At 37.2% G+C, this 17438-nt stretch overlaps 1 protein-coding gene across 1 annotated transcript in view; it reads left to right on the top strand.

Moving 5' to 3' along the window:
- Positions 1-16126: 16126 nt before the first annotated feature.
- Positions 16127-17438, top strand: part of LOC141418114 (uncharacterized) — a 108963-nt gene continuing 107651 nt past the window's right edge. Inside the window, exon 1 of the mRNA XM_074058376.1 lies at positions 16127-16205. Coding sequence (XP_073914477.1) covers positions 16127-16205 — 79 coding nt within the window. The remainder of the gene's footprint in view (positions 16206-17438) is intronic.

The following is a 17438-nucleotide window of genomic DNA, read 5'->3' as shown; positions in this document are numbered from 1 at the left end:
TCTTTTAGATTTTCAAATTTATTTGAATATAGGTTCTCAAAGTAGTCTCTGATGATTTCCTGGACTTCCATGGTGTTTGTTGTTATCTCACCTTTTGCATTCCTAATTCTACTAATTTGGGTTTTTTCTCTCCTCATTTTAGTCAGGTTTGCCAGGGGTCTATCGATCTTGTTTATTTTTTCAAAGAACCAACTTTTTGTTTCATTAATTCTTTGTATGGTTTTTTTGGTTTCTATTTCGTTGATTTCAGCTCTTATTTTTATTATTTCTCTCCTTCTATTTGTTTTGGGATTTGCTTGTTCTTGTTTTTCTAGGAGTTTGAGATGTATCATTAGGTCATTGATTTGGGATCTTTCAATCTTTTTAATATATGCACTCATGGCTATAAACTTTCCTCTCAAGACTGCCTTAGCTGTGTCCCATAGGTTCTGGTAGGTTGTGTTTTCATTTTCATTGACTTCCAGGAACTTTTTAATTTCCTCTTTTATTGCATCAATGATCCATTCTTCGTTAAGTAATGAGTTATTTAGTTTCCAGCTGTTTGCATGTTTTTTGTCTTTACTTTTGTTGTTGAGTTCTACTTTTACTGCATTGTGGTCAGATAGTATGCACAGTATTATTTCTATTTTCTTATATTTGCTGAGGCTTGCTTTGTGCCCTAGAATATGATCTATTTTGGAGAAGGTTCCATGGGCTGCTGAGAAGAATGTATATTGTGTACAGATTGGATGAAATGTTCTGTAGACATCTACTAGGTCCATTTGATCTATTGCATATTTTAGATCTTGGATTTCTTTATTGAGTTTTTGTTTGGATGACCTATCTATTGATGATAATGGGGTGTTAAAGTCTCCCACAACCACTGTGTTGGCGTTTATATATGCTTTTAGGTCTTTCAGGGTATGTTGATGAAATTGGGTGCATTGACATTGGGTGCGTACAGATTGATGATTATTATTTCCTTTTGGTCTATTTCCACTTTTATTAGTATGGAATGTCCTTCTTTATCTCATTTGATCAATGTAGGTTTGAAGTCTACTTTGTCAGAGATAAGTATTGCTACTCCTGCCTGTTTTCGGGGGCCATTGGCTTGGTAAATCTTCTTCAAGCCTTTCATAATAAGCATATGCTTATTTCTGTCAGTGAGATGAGTCTCCTGTAAGCAACAAATTGTTGGATCTTCTTTTTTAATCCATTTTGTCAAATGGTGTCTTTTGATGGGTGAATTAAGTCCATTAACATTAAGCATTAGTACTGATAGGTATGTGGTGATTCCTGCCATTTAGTTGTCTTAGTTGTTTGAAGGTTTGATTGTGTGTACCTAACTTGATGTTACTCTCTACTGTCTTGCTTTTTCTTATCCTGTGGTTTGGTGCTGCCTGCCTTTTCATGGTTAAGTTGGGTGTCACTTTCTGTGTGCAGGATCCCTTGCAGAATCTTTTGTAATGGTGGCTTTGTGGTCACATATTGTTTCAGTTTCTGCTTATCATGGAAGACTTTTATTGCTCCATCTATTTTGAATGATAGCTTTGCTGGGTAGATTATCCTGGGGTTGAAGTTATTTTCATTCAGTGCCCGGAAGATCTCACCCCACGCTCTTCTTGCTTTTAATGTTTCCGTTGAGAAGTCTGCTGTGATTTTGATGGGTTTACCTTTGTATGTTACTTGTTTTTTCTCTCTTACAGCCTTCAATATTCTTTCCTTAGTTTCTGAACTTGTTGTTTTAATGATTATATGTTGTGGAGTAGTTCTATTTTGATCTGGTCTGTTTGGTGTCCTGGAGGCCTCTTGCATTTGTATAGGAATATCTTTCTCTAGATTTGTGAAATTTTCTGTTATTACTTTTTTGAATAGATTACACATTCCCTTTGCTTGCACCTCTTCTCCTTCTTCGATGCCCATGATTCTCAAGTTTGGTCTTTTGATGGAGTCAGTGAGTTCTTGCATTTTCTTTTCACAGGTCTTGAGTTGTTTAATTAATAGTTCTTCGGTTTTTCCTTTAATTACCATTTCATCTTCAATTTCTGAGATTCTGTCTTCTGTTTGTTCTATTCTGCTGGATTGGCCTTCTGTTTTGTTTTGCAGTTTTGTTTCATTCTTTTTTCTGAGGTTTTCCATATCCTGGCGGTTTTCTTCTTTATTGTTGTCTATTTTTGTCCTGAGTTCATTTATCCGTTTATTCATTGTGTTCTCTCTTTCAGTTTGGTGTTTATACAGTGCTTCTATGGTTTCCTTTATTTCTTCTTTTGCTTTTTCAAATTCTCTATTTTTATTGTCTTGGAATTTCTTGAGTGTCTCCTGTACATTTTGGTTGACCCTATCCAGTATCATCTCTATAAAATTCTCATTGAGTACTTGTAGTATGTCTTCTTTTAAATTATTCTTGTGGGCTTCATTGGGTCCTTTGGCATAGTTTATCTTCATTTTGTTGGAGTCTGGATCTGAGTTTCTGTTTTCTTCATTCCCCTCTGGTTCCTGTACTTATTTTTTGCTGTGGGGAAACTGGTTTCCCTGTTTTTTCTGTCTTCCCGTCATTGTCCTTGGTGTTGTTACTGTCCCTGTACTGTGTGCAATTATGTATTTTCTAGCTTGTAATAATAACAATGGTAATATTTAGAATGGAAGGGTGAGCTGAGATGGAAAGCAAGAAGTTAAAGAAAAGGGGAAAACAAATATACAGACAAGAGGGAGAAAGCAGAACAAGGTATCAGACAAGAGAGTTTCAAAGGTATAAACAGGGAGTGTTAGTGTACTAATCGACAGTAAGCTGAACAGACATTAGAGAGACAGAGAGAGCATTGAAAATCAAAGATAAAAAATAAAAAATAAGTAAATGAAAGAAATATGTATATATAAAAATGAATTAAAATAAAATGGAAAATAGAAAATTAAAAAAACAAACAAACAAACAAAAAACCAAACAACTTCCAAGTTTATATGCAATGCAGTTTCAGTCTTAATAATTTGGGTGTCCATCTCAATCTTCAGTCCTGGAGTTGGTGCCTCAGATGTTGTTCTGAAGTTGTCTCATCAAAGGGGATGCATAAAGTAGAACAAAACTACACACTCACACACACACACACACACACACACACACACACACAAAGCCCCACCAAGTGTCCCAAGTTCAAATGCAATACAGTTTCAGTAAGTTTTTCAGCTTGCAGGTGTAATTCGGATGTTCTCTCATCAAAGGTAGGGAGAAAAAGAAAAAAAAAAGTGTCTGGAGACAGTTCTGAGAGTGGTATCTGCAACTGTGGCTTGCCTGCCTGCTGCTCTCAGCCTGTAGCTGGCGGCGTTATTTATGCAGATCTCTGGGGTGAGCTAGCACTCACCTGGTCCCACAGGCTTTGTTTGCTCAGAGTTCTCCTGTGCGGGAGCCTCTGCTACAGGCTTTCCCCTTTCCAAGCACTGGGAAAGGTGACACTGCCCCCACGTTGTCAGGCCTTCGTGTTTATTTACAGTTCATGTGGGAGGTGGGTCTTCCCACCTCTCCTCTGAAGTTTTCCTCCCACTGCCACTTTCAGAAGCTTTCCTGCTCCTGCTTACTGGACGGTGCTGCTGCTCCTGCCAGCTGCCATGTTTGTTTACAGTTCACATGGGAAGTGGGTCTTTCCTCCTCTCCTGTGGAGTTTTCCTCCCTCCTCCACTCTCACAAGCTTTCCTGCTCCTGGTTGCTGGGTGCGCGCCCCACTCCTGCCAGAGGCTCTCCAGCCTGCCTGGCTTGTTTATTTATAGTCCCAGGAAGGGTTCCCTTCCCCCAATCTTCGGCGCTCAGGGCACCCCACCCTCTTTCCAGCGTGTGTTAACTGTTCTTATTGCTTATTACTCAGTTTCTCTTTTTTTCCCGGGTGGAGGTCAGTCTGTCCAGGGGGCTATGCTGCTCTGGCCCAGGCTTGTCTGTGGGAGTACCGCGGTACCGCAAAGCTCACCTGGTCTGTGTTTTCCCAAGCCGTATGGGCACCGGCCACTGGTGGCCCCGGGGGCCCTCCTCGTTTCTCCGTTTAACATGAAGTGGAGATTCTCTGCACCGGCTGGAGATGTGGAAGGGTCAAAGTTATGCTTTTTCTCAGTGATTATGCCTGCAAAGTGTGTCTCCAGCGTCTCTCCAAGATTTCACTATAGGAGGGTCGCTTTCTGCTTCCTACCTCTAGCCGCCATCTTGGAATCTCTCCAAGTTTCTTTTTTCAAAAGCAAAGGACAGAATGTGTTTAGCAATGAAAAATGAAATACATGTTCCCTTTTAAAAATTAATGAGAAATTGTGGAAGAAATGAATTCTAATTAAAAATATATGTCTGAAAGTATCATAATGAAACCCCATTGGTACAATTAATATATGCTGATAAACAATTATAAAAACAAGTAAATATTTAATTTTAAGACTATGATTCAGGGAAATAACTAAATATTATTTTAACTGTTAAAATCTAGATATTACATTTAAATGTTATTTGTTAAACAAGTCAAATTAAGGCCAATATATTCTCTTTTTTATTAGTGTGTATTATTTGTGCAAAGGGGTTGCCCTGCAGTGTTCCATGCATGCATTTATTGTGCATTGGACAGATTAATTCCCTTTATTCTCTTTTCTCCATCTCCCCTCTCCTTTTCACTTTTCAACAGCTGTCAGTGGGTTGCCTTGCACCACCTTCATTCATATACATGATGTATTTTCACATTTTTCCATATCTCATCATTCACATCCTTTCTCTCCTTCCTCCTCATCTCCCTCCCTAGACATTCCCTCTATTATAGTCATAGTTATGTACATGTGCATGTATATCTCTCTATATATGTATATCTCTCTATAGATTCAGCATATGAGAGAACATGTGATGTTTGTCCTTCTGAACATGGTTTGCTTTGCTTAACATGCTTACATCCATTTCTACCCATTTTCCTGCAAATGCAATATTTCATTTTTTGTTAACACTGAATAATTCTCCATTGTGTACATATATCAAATTTACTTAATGATTTTATTGTCTGAGGGGCATCTTGGCTGATTCCAAGAGTTTGCTATTATGAATAGTACTCCAGTAAACATGGGCATGCAAAAGTTTCTGTTACATTCTGACTTACATTTCTTCTCAAGAGTGGTATCCATGGGCCATATGGTAGCTCTATTTTTAGCTTAAGAAACTGCCATTATGCTTTCAGTAGTGGTTGCATTAAGTTTATATTCCCACCAACAGTGTATAAGCATTAATTTTTTTAACATCCTCCCTAGCATTTGTTGTTTTAATTGTTGATGCTAGCTATTCTGATTAGAGTAAGATGGAATCTCTATGTTGTTTGGTGTGCATTTACTTTATGGCCGGGGATGTTGAACACTTCTTCATGTATTTGCTGTTTATTGATACTTTTTTACCAGAGAATGGTCTGTTAATTTCCCATTTATTAATTGGGTTGCTAGTTGGTAGTTGGCTCTATTTGAGTTCAGAATTTTTAGTTCTTTGTGTGTTCTAGCTATTAATCCCTTGTCAGACTGAAAGCAAACAAAGGTTTTAAAATTATTATTCCAGGAAAAAACTGATAATATTTAAAATGCTTGAATCTAGATATTATATTTAAATGTTATATATTAACAGGTAAAAAAGAACTACATATTAACCTTATGGGATATTTCAATGACTATTCGGTTAGTATATCTTTTAATGCTTGGTTATTTAGTATTCAAATAGGGACTAAATGAAGAATTCAAATTTGATTAGTCTATATATTTTTCTTTTATGTCCACTGAAATTTAATGTCTTTGTAAAAAAGATTACTATGATCAACAAAAATTAGCGCTTTTAAGAGGATGAATATAGTATTCTTTATTCCTTCATAGCATAATTAATATATATGTGGAGCTCATTTAAAAAAAAAACATACACTTCATTTGTTGTCAAGAGTCTTCTGAGATGGCTATACCAGATATCACTATCCTTGCTTCACAGCATAAGATTTTCTTTTACCTGCAGAATTAAATAAAACCTATGTTTTGTACCTCTGTTATAGATGGAACATCAGTGTTTACTTTTAAATGGACACTAAAATAAAATTACTCAGTATAGAACTATTTCAAAACACCAATGCACTAAAATGAACATTAATATTAATAGGGTCGAAGAACAGACACTAAAACTAAGAGCTTAAAAAGACAAATTCCCCATTCAAGAGAATTTAAAAGTAATTTGCAGTGATGTTATGAAATATATGTGTAGGCAAAAATTGTGTGAAAGTGACTAACAATGTACAGAGCTGTAAAGTCACCAAAGTATTCGGGAGAAACACAACACAATAAGCAAGTAAAACATATATTAGGTGGTGAGGAGTGTATTTTATATGAGGAATTCCACATCTTTCCTGATAAAATTCCTTGAAACACTAGTATTACTTGGGTGATCAACCATTGAACAAGACCTTAAAACAATCAACTTTCTTTAGAAAGTTAAAAATGATTATATTTCAAGTACATTTTCCACTACATATTAAATAAAGAGTAATGGCATCATAATTGTCAGCAGCAGGCATTGGAATACATCCTGGAACAAAGGAATGTAATGGAGAAAACAAGCAACGTAGTGAAATTGTTTTCAAATCTCTTGCCTTTTAAGTAGGACAAATGTTAACGGGCAAGTGATAAACTTGCTCATGGTTCTTTACAGTTAATAATTCTCAGTGTAATGAGTTTGTGGAAGTGGCCTTTCCTGTGCTAATCCTGAAGATATCTACTTTCTCCTTTCAGAGTATGTGTTTTATACATTAGCAACACTGTTGATAACTCATTTGTGTGCATTAGGTATTTAGAGAACAAGAATAATTCTTTTTTTTTTATATATATTTTTAATTTTTTTATTCATATGAGCATACAAGGCTTGGGTCATTTCTCCCCACTGCCCCCACCCCCTCCCTTACCACCCACTCCACCCCCTCCCTCTCCCCCCACCCCCTCAATACTCAGCAGAAACTATTTTGCCCTTATTTCTAATTTTGTTGTAGAAAGAGTATAAGCAACAATGGGAAGGAACAAGGGTTTTTGCTGGTTGAGATAAGGATAGTTATACAGGGCATGGACTCACATTGATTTCCTGTGCTTGTGTGTTACCTTCTAGATTAATTCTTTTTGAAGACCTTTTCTCTAGTTCCTGGTCCCCTTTTCCTATTGGCCTCAGTTGCTTTTAAGGTATCTGCTTTAGTTTCTCTGTGTTAAGGACAACAAATGCTAGCTAGTTTTTTAGGTGTCTTACCTATCCTCACCCCTCCCTTGTGTGCTCTCACTTTTATCATGTGCTCAAAGTCCAATCCCATTGTTGTGTTTGCCCTTGATCTAATGTCCACATATGAGGGAGAACATATGATTTTTGGTCGTTTGGGCCAGGCTAACCTCACTCAGAATGATGTTCTCCAATTCCATCCATTTACCAGCAAATGATAACATTTAGTTCTTCTTCATGGCTGCATAAAATTCCATTGTGTATAGATACCACATTTTCTTAATCCATTTGTCAGTGGTGGGGCATCTTGGCTGTTTCCATAACTTGGCTATTGTGAATAGTGCCGCAATAAACATGGATGTGCAGGTGCCTCTGAAGTAACCTGTGTCACAGTGTTTTGGGTATATCCCCAATCGTGGTATTGCTGGATCAAATGGTAGATCAATGTCTAGCTTTTTAAATAGCCTCTATATTTTTTTCCAGAGTGTTTGTACTAGTTTACATTACCACCAACAGTGTAAGAGGGTTACTTTTTCCCTGCATCCTCGCCAACACAGAAATATACGATGGAGAAATAGCATCCTCTTCAACAAAAACTGCTGGGAAAACTGGTTAGCAGTCTGCAAAAAACTGAAACTAGTTCCATGTATATCACCCTATACCAAAATTAACTCAAAATGGATCAAGGATCTTAATATCAGACCACAGACTCTAAAGTTGATAGTGGAAAGAGTAGGAAATACTCTGGAATTAGTAGGTATAGGTAAGAACTTTCTCAATGAAACCCCAGCAGCACAGCAACTAAGAGATAGCATAGATAAATGGGACCTCATAAAACTAAAAAGCTTCTGTTCGTCAAAAGAAATGGTCTCTAAACTGAAGAGAACACCCACAGAGTGGGAGAAAATATTTGCCAACTATACATCAGACAAAGGACTGATAACCAGAATATACAGGGAACTTAAAAAACTAAATTCTCCCAAAACTAATGAACCAATAAAGAAATGGGCAAGTGAACTAAACAGAACTTTCTCAAAAGAAGAAATTCAAATGGCCAAAAAACACATGAAAAAATGCTCACCATTTCTAGCAATAAAGGAAATGCAAATTAAAACCACGCTAAGATTCCACCTCACCCCTGTAAGAACAATTCTTACAGGGAAATAGATACTCCTTTGTTTTCTGTACAACTTCATTAAAATATATATGATAGGGAAACATCTGTTTTTCAATAAGCTAGATGATAAAGATAAAATTCCATTATATCATTGCACTTAATGAAGATAGCCAGACTTCATAGGACTTTAATAATAAGTGTATATGACCAGTCAGTAAAGGAGGTAACCTTTTTATTTTTGTAATTGTAACAGAGGAATATAATATTGAGACAAAATTTTTTAAGGCTCCATGTTCAAAGTAAGACCAAGTACATGACTATAATAAGACAGCTGAATAGGAATAATGAATAATTGTTTTGAATTTCTCCCCATTATGAGCACATTTTGAATGAAAGCAAACTGTACAATTATTTTAATGTTATATTTGTACCAGTCTTTATGAGATTTAAGAATTAGAGGTCTTGGCCAATAAAAAACTATAGTAGGAATTTTAGCCTAGTCCCTGCCCATTCTTAGAATTTCACTAATGAAATGACACTTGAATTCTGATTTTTATCTTTGTTGTATTTCATTATGTATTGTCTGTTAGTGGAGAAATAACAACTTTGCCCTTACTGGGCATTGGTAAATGCAAAATAATGAGTCCCATAGTTAAGTCAAATTTCTTTTTATATTTGAAATTAGGAAAATGTTCATATCAAGGAAATGATCTAAATAATGTACAATGTAAAGAAGTCTAGATAATGTACAATGTATAGCAGAGAAAGTATGCACCAGCATGTCTTAAATGTCATTTTGGCTTTGTTTCATGAATGTAATATGAAAAAATAGGGCAAAGTATAGTAAGTCAGACAGTTAACATATTTCTTATTTTCCTCCTTGGCAAAAAGTTGCACTCTGGAGAGCAAAGGGAAGAACCAGAAAAGAAGAGTAAAAATTTGAAAATATTATTATTTCTCAAATAAACCACACATTTTATAACCATAATTTCATAAGAACAAATGATTTTCTGGTAATGTGAGGTATCATGGAAGTAAAATGTAAAGACAGTCTGAGTTCACAATTCATTGCATGTTCTTGAATCAGACAAGATGATACCCTTGCAAACTTGGCTCTTCTAACATCTGCTCATTGGAATTACAATTTTCCTTCTTCTTATAAGTCATATTTTCCAATGTCATTGGGTCTGAATAGTTGTTAGCAGTTTTATTCATCCTCATCTCTTTTCTCAGATTTTTATTATGTGTAGAATACTCAAATGTTTTTATAATGTTCTTGTGCAGTACAATGATATCTACTTTGATGGAAGGGGTAAATTTAAGTACGATACATTTGAAATAATGTAAGTATTTTTGCAAATGCCACAATGTATCACCAGCACAATAAAAATATATCAAAACTAAGTTGATAGTGACAGAGTTAGGTCCTTGGTGACAAATACTTAGGTCCTATTATTCCTAGACATAGTAGCAAAAAAAAACCCTGTATGTATAAATTGAAATGTAACAATATTCACTGCAGATCATCCTGGTTTTATTCTAAATTTGTTTTTCTCCTAATTGTATTTTAATTATTTTTTATTGTATGAGGAGTACATTGGGATATTTACAAAAGTTCTTACAATACATCATAGTTGAATTCACCCTCTCCATCACTCCTTACCCTCTCTCTCCACATTCCTGGAATAGTTTCTACATGTGGCCCAAGATTGACCCAGGGTTATTCCTGTAATAAGGGTATAACTCAGGAGTGTGGAAAAGATGTTTTTGATCATTTAAAAATATTTCTTGTACATAAACCCATATGTACAGGTATGACTGGAAGGAAAGATTTCTCTTCTTCCCATTTCTAGCTTTGCTTTCTTCTTCAACTCAATATGCAGAAAGGTAAACATTTGCCTAGAGCACATCAACTCTGAGTTGTCTTCAAACCTAGAGCAACACAGAAAAAGATCAAACCAAAATGAGATGAAAAAGAGAGTAAGTAGTATGCTTAAATTTCCTTTTAGGTTTGATGATTTATTCTTATTTAGACCCCCTCTTGATTCTTTTTAGGATTTCTGTAATTATCTTTGAAGGTCTGCTCAATTATTTCTATATTCATTTTTAGAGGTAATGTGTTGAATTTTGTTACTGGGACTCTCAAAGTGGGTTTAAGTTAGTGGTGATTTACAAAAGTTCAGGTATGGGAGAAAATGAATTAGAAGTCTAGAAATACTTTATACTGATGAGATTTCTTATTATATATACTACTATTAAATCTTAGTTTCAGTGGAAGCAAGGAATGGGGAATATAAAAGGGTATGATGCTATTTTGTGATGAGATCCTTCAGCACAGTGATTTAATACATATATTTCATTCTTAGGGGAACTTTATTGCTCCAAATATATAGATTTAAATGGATAATAAGGGACCATATCAAATGTTTCTCATGTCCTGTACCTATTAAACTTTACTTCCAACTGATTTGGATTATCAGCATCAAATCAAATTATACCAGCATTCAATACTAAAAAAGAATCATCTTTACCTTCTTCCAGTGCACAACACATTCTTCTTCTTTCTATTTAATGAAGAATCTCTTCTATTTTCAGGTGCCTCCAGGGGAAAACTACTATTCTGTAATATATTGTATATAATAATGCTGAGCATAAAACAAGTGTAGAGAGAATGCAGCACTGGTTCTTTCTCTAATTATTTGAAAACTGGCTATTAGAATAGAGTATTATGAACTGTTCTTGTCCCTATAGTTCCTTTTCCTCTTAAGTTGTGTATGATCGAACTAATCCAGTTAATATGGTGAAATTCTGAGAGAGCTGCCTTTGCCAAAGTATAGAGAACTTACTAACAATCTTTTCCCACCTGTTGATGCCTGATATTTGTCCTCATTTCTTTGACTCTCTGTTAATTGGAGTTCTTTCCACCCCATTCTTCCTGTTCTGGTTAGATTGCTATGTTCATACTTTCCCAAATGTACCATATTGTCTTCTCCATTGCCATATTTATGGTTATTTCCTGGGCTCAGTCCTTAGCCCACTGCTCTTATTTTTGCCAGGATATATTGTCTATGATCATTGAGGTATAAGGGACCATCAGACTAAACTGGACTTACATCAGAGAATGAGAGTTCCAGTTCAAACTCTGCTGCTTACTTTCTCTGACACCTTAGGCAAATCAGTTGCCCTTTCTGGACCTTCATTTCCTCATATTTTAAGTTAAAATAATGATAATGACGTCGAATTTCCATCATTTTTCTATGAAGTTTGTGTAAGTTATGTATGTAATATAAAATTAGGCATCTTATACTTAAAGTGGAGAGGAGGGATATGTAGATCCTTCCTGACTTTGAATTTGTAAAGATGAAACAGGCTGTTTTCAGAGAAGTACTGCAATTTTTCACAACTCTTTTTATATACACTTGATAAATTGTTCTCATGAAATCTCTACTCCAACATGCATGGTATAGATTTAAAATACCAAATATTGTTATGTATGAGATTAAATAATTAGAATTTCAGTTTTGAAAGCAAGTGTTTGAAGACAGGGACTATGATTTTCCTTTTACAATAATGTCCTTAATATACTGAGGTTAGTCAATAATTAATTTATAAGTAAATGACTCAAATTATTAATAAATGGATTACTATCTTTAAATACTAATAATTATGACATTTTAAAACCAACCCATTCACTTAGTAAGCATTTCTAGACTACCTGCTCAGTAAAATGCACTTAGCTGTGCACTGTAGATGACACCAGATAAATACACACATTATTCCAAGGAAGTCATTGTCATAGAAATCACAAAATATTTGCATCTAAAGGACCATAGGGATCTTCTACTTCAAATTTTACAGACCTGAAAAAATGAGAAATTGGGAGGTTTTTAAAGTTAAAAACCTAGTAAGTCAGAAATCCTGGAATTCAAACTACAAAATACAGTGAGAAAGATAAGCATGAATAAAATTAACTTAATGAAATGGCAGACTATGAGATGTGCTATGACAGAGACACAAAAAGTGCTTCCATGAGACTATGGAACTCTGTGTTATATGGTGACAAGAGTCCCAATCTAAAGATAATCCAACTACACCCTTTGCTTTGTGATCTATTGAAAGTTTAAGATTGAGATGAAGAATTTCTATTTGTAAAAATGGTAAAATAGTAAAGATAATGCAATATCATATGAATTTCTGATATATTAGCTTCAAAGTAATTATTATTTTGGTGATGATGATGTAGCATTCTATAAAAATAAACAAACAACAAATCAGATTTCATTATAAGACAAATAAATGTGCACACATATTCACACATGCATGTGCTTGTGTACACCCAAATACACAAGTAATTTCATTCAAATGTAGACAGTTCCATTTTGTGACATGATATCTTATCACAATCTAGTTACAGTTGAGAAATTCCTGCTTTGAGGAGTTAGAAGGCAGCATATCCATGGTAGACAAAAGCCTAGAAAAGAGATAAAACATTAGAGTGGTGAGAAATGTATTTGATTGGAGGAAGAAACTTTAAAATTGAAGTACAAGAGGACTTATCTCCTCTTGATAGATAGAAGCCTAGTCTAAAATAATCTTAAGAGCAAAGGAAAAAATAAAGCTGAATAAGAATGTAATGTAAACCCCCAGCGAAATGAAGAATGAAATTGAGGTCATGCTTTAAAGTCATGTAACTTCAGTGATACAGTTTATATTGTCAGGAAGCACAACTTCCTGAAATTGGCAAAGTCATATGTCTTAAAGATTTGTGTAAACTGTATTACAATGTATAATATGTTTGTCCAAGGTATAAGTGGCATTTTATTCTTTTATAGAGTCCTACAATCTTTATTCATATGGTTTGTAAGACAGTAATTATAATTATGCATCTTGTACTTAAAGTGGTGGGGAGGGCTATGTAGATCCTTCCTGACTTTGAATTTGTAAAGAAGAAATAGGCTGTTCTCAGAGAAATACTGTAATTTTTTACAATTCTTTTTATATCCAAATGATAATTTGTTCTCATGAAACTTCAGCTCTAGAATGCATACCATAGATTAAAAATAGCATATATTGTTATGTATGAGGTTAAATGATTAGAAGTAGGTGACACATTGTACAACAAGTGTGTGAAAGATGTCAAACATGACCTCCAAGTTTTTAGTACCTGACATAGCCATTCACTAGCAAGGGAAACAGTGGAAAAGTAGTAAGTTTGGTTCTAACATGGTAAGATGATTTGGGGACATGTGTGGACCTGCCAATTACATGGGTGGCTACAGGCTATTGAAACTCATTTGAAATGGGAGGGCCAGAGCATAGGTTAAAGATGATCTATCAAAGTTAGCTGTAAATTCTCTGATAATCATATTTCTGAGGGATCCATATTCCCTTAAATGTGAGGAGGTTCTCTGAAGTCCTTGACAAATAGAATATACTAGAAGTGATCTTTAAGGAAGTTTCCAGGCCTAGAACTTGAGAAACTGAGTTTCTAAATCCTGTCTTTTAGAATAGTCCCTCAGTTGGTAGTAATTATATGTAAGATGTCTGAGTATCTGGAGACTAATATGCTTATGAGGAAATCCTAGCTTCCCATGTAGAGAAGTCATGAGCAGGATAAAAGATGCCCAACTAACCTTCCCAATTCCAGTCACCTCTACCCATGTTCCTAGTATGTGAGTGAAGAAGACATCCTGGAATTTCTTATGACATAGTAGTAGAAATTTCTGTAAAACCATCACCTGAGACACCATAGGAACTAGGAAATTCACCTATCCAACTGGCAGGTCCACTTAGGTAATGTCTAGACAGTAGCACAAAGTGTCAACTGTTTTCTGTTAGTTGTTAATGACAAGAAACAAATAGAAAAAGATGATGCTAAAATTATTTACTCTCCATGAGGAATTTAATGACACTATATAGGGGCTAAGTCTTGCTGACATACATAAAAAAATTATTTTATATTCTCAATGTCTTTTAGTAGAACATTTCCAAGGTAATGCAGAGTATTAACACAACAATCAACTCCAGTGTGATATCAGGAAAGCATGGTTTCTGGGTACAAATGACACCAAAGGTATGATGAAAATACATATGAAAATTACACAGGTGAAAATCTCCTGTGTAAGTGTATGCCTTGTAGATTGTCTTCAATAGGCAATGTGGTTTCTAAGAATCTTAGTGGGCTACTTTGAAGGTCATCTTCTCAGCACTGAATTTTTTTTAACTGAAGTGTGTATTTATTTAACTTCAAGAATATATACACCTTTTAAGGAACCAAAACATGGTTGTTTTACTGTATAATTTTTGTTGATGAATTAGTTAGAACAAATATTCATATTATTCATATTTATTTGATGACAAAATTAAAATCATCTCATTTTCCTGAAATATTTTAAGTAAACATGAACTATCTGTTTTTGCATGGATTTTTTGTGTACATCAGTGAATTAATTCAGTTAGGTCACACTAATTTATGGCATGGCTATTATTAAAACAGATCTCACCAACATCACAGGTTCATATGCTAATCTTTGCTATGTGTAAAAATAATTTTTAATAATTACATTTATAATTTAAATACAATATGACAACTTAAGTACAAGCCTAAGGAATTTATTTTAACTTTCTGTAAGTTAACACAGTCAGTAGGAGGTGGAGTTGGGCTTTACATGGTGTCCCTCCAGAGCCCATGTTCCCAGCTTCTACATTGAACCTCTGCCTGCCTGCTCTTCTTCCCTGCCTCTCTCACACCGCCTGCTCAGGGAATGGATCTCTAGTGCTGCTGGAGAGCTGGGCCTGGAATCTTCCACCACACACCTTGGCATGTGCTTCACCCATCACTAATTCCGCTGGGATGGAGAGTAGCCCAAGTGGGCAAAGGCCAGGAGGCCAGAGGGTTCCCAATCTAGAACCCCAGCTGGGTAATCAGGGGACCACATCTGTACAGCACTTTGGTCTCCACCATGCAGGTCACCAGTTTAGATGCCCTGGCAGAGAACACAGGGACAGGACAGGCTGACTGCAAACCTGGACAGAGTGAGGGCCTGGCCTGTTTGGTTTGAGCAGTATTATCACCCAGCTCAGCACATGGTGGCCATGTGGGACCACCCACATGGTGTGACTGGCTCTTCTGATTTCCCAGAAAAGCTGAACAGCTTCATTTTCACATGAAATCTGTTCCTTCAAAGTTGGCAAAAATTAAAAAAAAAACAGCCACCAAGTTGCAAACTGTGCCTGCTTTCTTCTGTGCCTGTCTTGGGTGGAGCATGTTCTCCTTGGAATTATCCCCCAGGGCTCCCTCTTAGGAAGCTCCTAAACTCTCTGCCTTGAGGACCCCTCCCCCATACATTGCAGTTTGTCACTCATCATCTAGATTGTCACCTGGGAGTAGCAGCAAGGGTAGAGTCTGCTGTGCAGCCTTGTTCAAGCCACTTAGCCTATCTGAAAAGGTAAAATTGTGTTTTCTAGGTTGTTGACAAGATGAAGTACAGAAACTGAGTCAAACAGGATTAGGGAGAAATGCAAGGGGTGGGCTCAGCACAAGGTTCAGGAGGGTCTGGAGAGCTTCAGGCACAGTTGGATCCAGGGGCTCATGCACTGTCATCAAGACTCAGCCTGTCCATCCTGTGTTTTCTTCTGTACCAGCTCCATTCATAGGCAGCTGCTGTGTGTGGTGGCACACACTCCTGTCCTGTACTTTCAGCAGTCCCAGTTGTGAACCAACTCTTCTCTGCCCAGTGGCTTTCCCCAAAGTCCCAAACTGCAGCTCCTCAATTGGCTGGGTACTCTTCCCTGTACCAATCACTATGGCTGGCCTGCAGATAATGGGCTCTGATTGGTTGGCCTTCAGTTACACGCCCACCCCTGGGGGCAGAGCATTTGGAGGTAGGATTCCTAAGGACACCAGGAGGTTGGCGTTAGAAAGAAGGGCCAGGATCAGACACTGCAGCCTGGCTACAGGCCCTTGAAAGCAGGCCTTGATCACGGAGGTTCCCAGACCCTATGACAGTGCCTGACACTTGGTGTCAGTACTGTGGGAACACAGGTGGGGTGAGAACAGGAAGTGGCAGTCACTGGATGCATCCCAGCCCCTCCCACCTCCTTCCTGGAGGCTACAGAGGAATGTCTTTCACTTTCTGAACATCACCATCCTGGCAGAGTGTCATGGCTCAGCAGTGCATCCTTTGGGTTGAGCTTGTCAGCTCCATCAGAGAAGCCTAGGAGCTCCGGTTTGTTCACATACTGGCCTGTGGTCGCTAGAATCATTAATGACTATTGCTGTGCATTCACAAGTCTTCTCCCCCAAATCCTGTCACTCTCTTAACTTCTTCATTGTTTGCATCACACTGCTCTATGTTATTTTGAGGTGGAGCTGCAGGTAGAGCTTTGATTCCATCAGCAGCAAGGAGCGGGGAGGGGAGGACCCACCTTGCAGAGGCCCAGTGAGGCAACAGTGCACAAAGTAGGTGCTAGGAAAGGGCAAGCTCCCTCTGGGTTCCTTCAAGTCAAGGTTTTATTTGCAGCCTGTGTGTGTGTGTGTGTGTGTGTGTGTGTGTGACCCTTTCCATGAATACGTGGAGAGGCGCTTAATTGATATTTAATACATGGCCCCTAATCACACACACACACACACACACACACACTCGCGTGCACACAAAGAGTCAGAAGACTCCTGCACTTATAGTGTAGGTGCTAAAAGTGACTGACTCTCAAAGGATCAGCATAGCAGTTTCTTACCTGGAGCCCAGCAAACAGTAGTCACAAGCATGGGAGTGCTGGTGACCCTGGCTGCCATCAGGGACTCTGCACATAGTGGGTTGCAGTGCATGGGAAGAAGCCAGAGCTGAGGGCTCAACACTCTTCACAGGAAGCAGTGAATAAGCCAGCATCCCTTCTCCAGAAAGCCAGCAGGTGCATGTTCTCAATGCTGTCACCTTGACCTACTTAATTATCTATGTGATCAGCAGCAGAAGTGGCTCAGGACCTGAGGATGGGGAGGTTTTACCGACTGACATGCTTACCAAGGGTGTACACTGATGCTCAGGACTCACAGCAGATTGCCTTGCTCACCTGACTGCCTCGCTCCAGCCTCTGTCTCACCCCTGCGCACTCCACCTT

The sequence above is a fragment of the Castor canadensis genome, chromosome 2 (genome assembly GCF_047511655.1).
Source record: "Castor canadensis chromosome 2, mCasCan1.hap1v2, whole genome shotgun sequence".
Taxonomy (NCBI): domain Eukaryota; kingdom Metazoa; phylum Chordata; class Mammalia; order Rodentia; family Castoridae; genus Castor; species Castor canadensis.
Note: the sequence above shows the minus strand (reverse complement) of the source record. Positions and strands in the feature narration are given on the sequence as shown.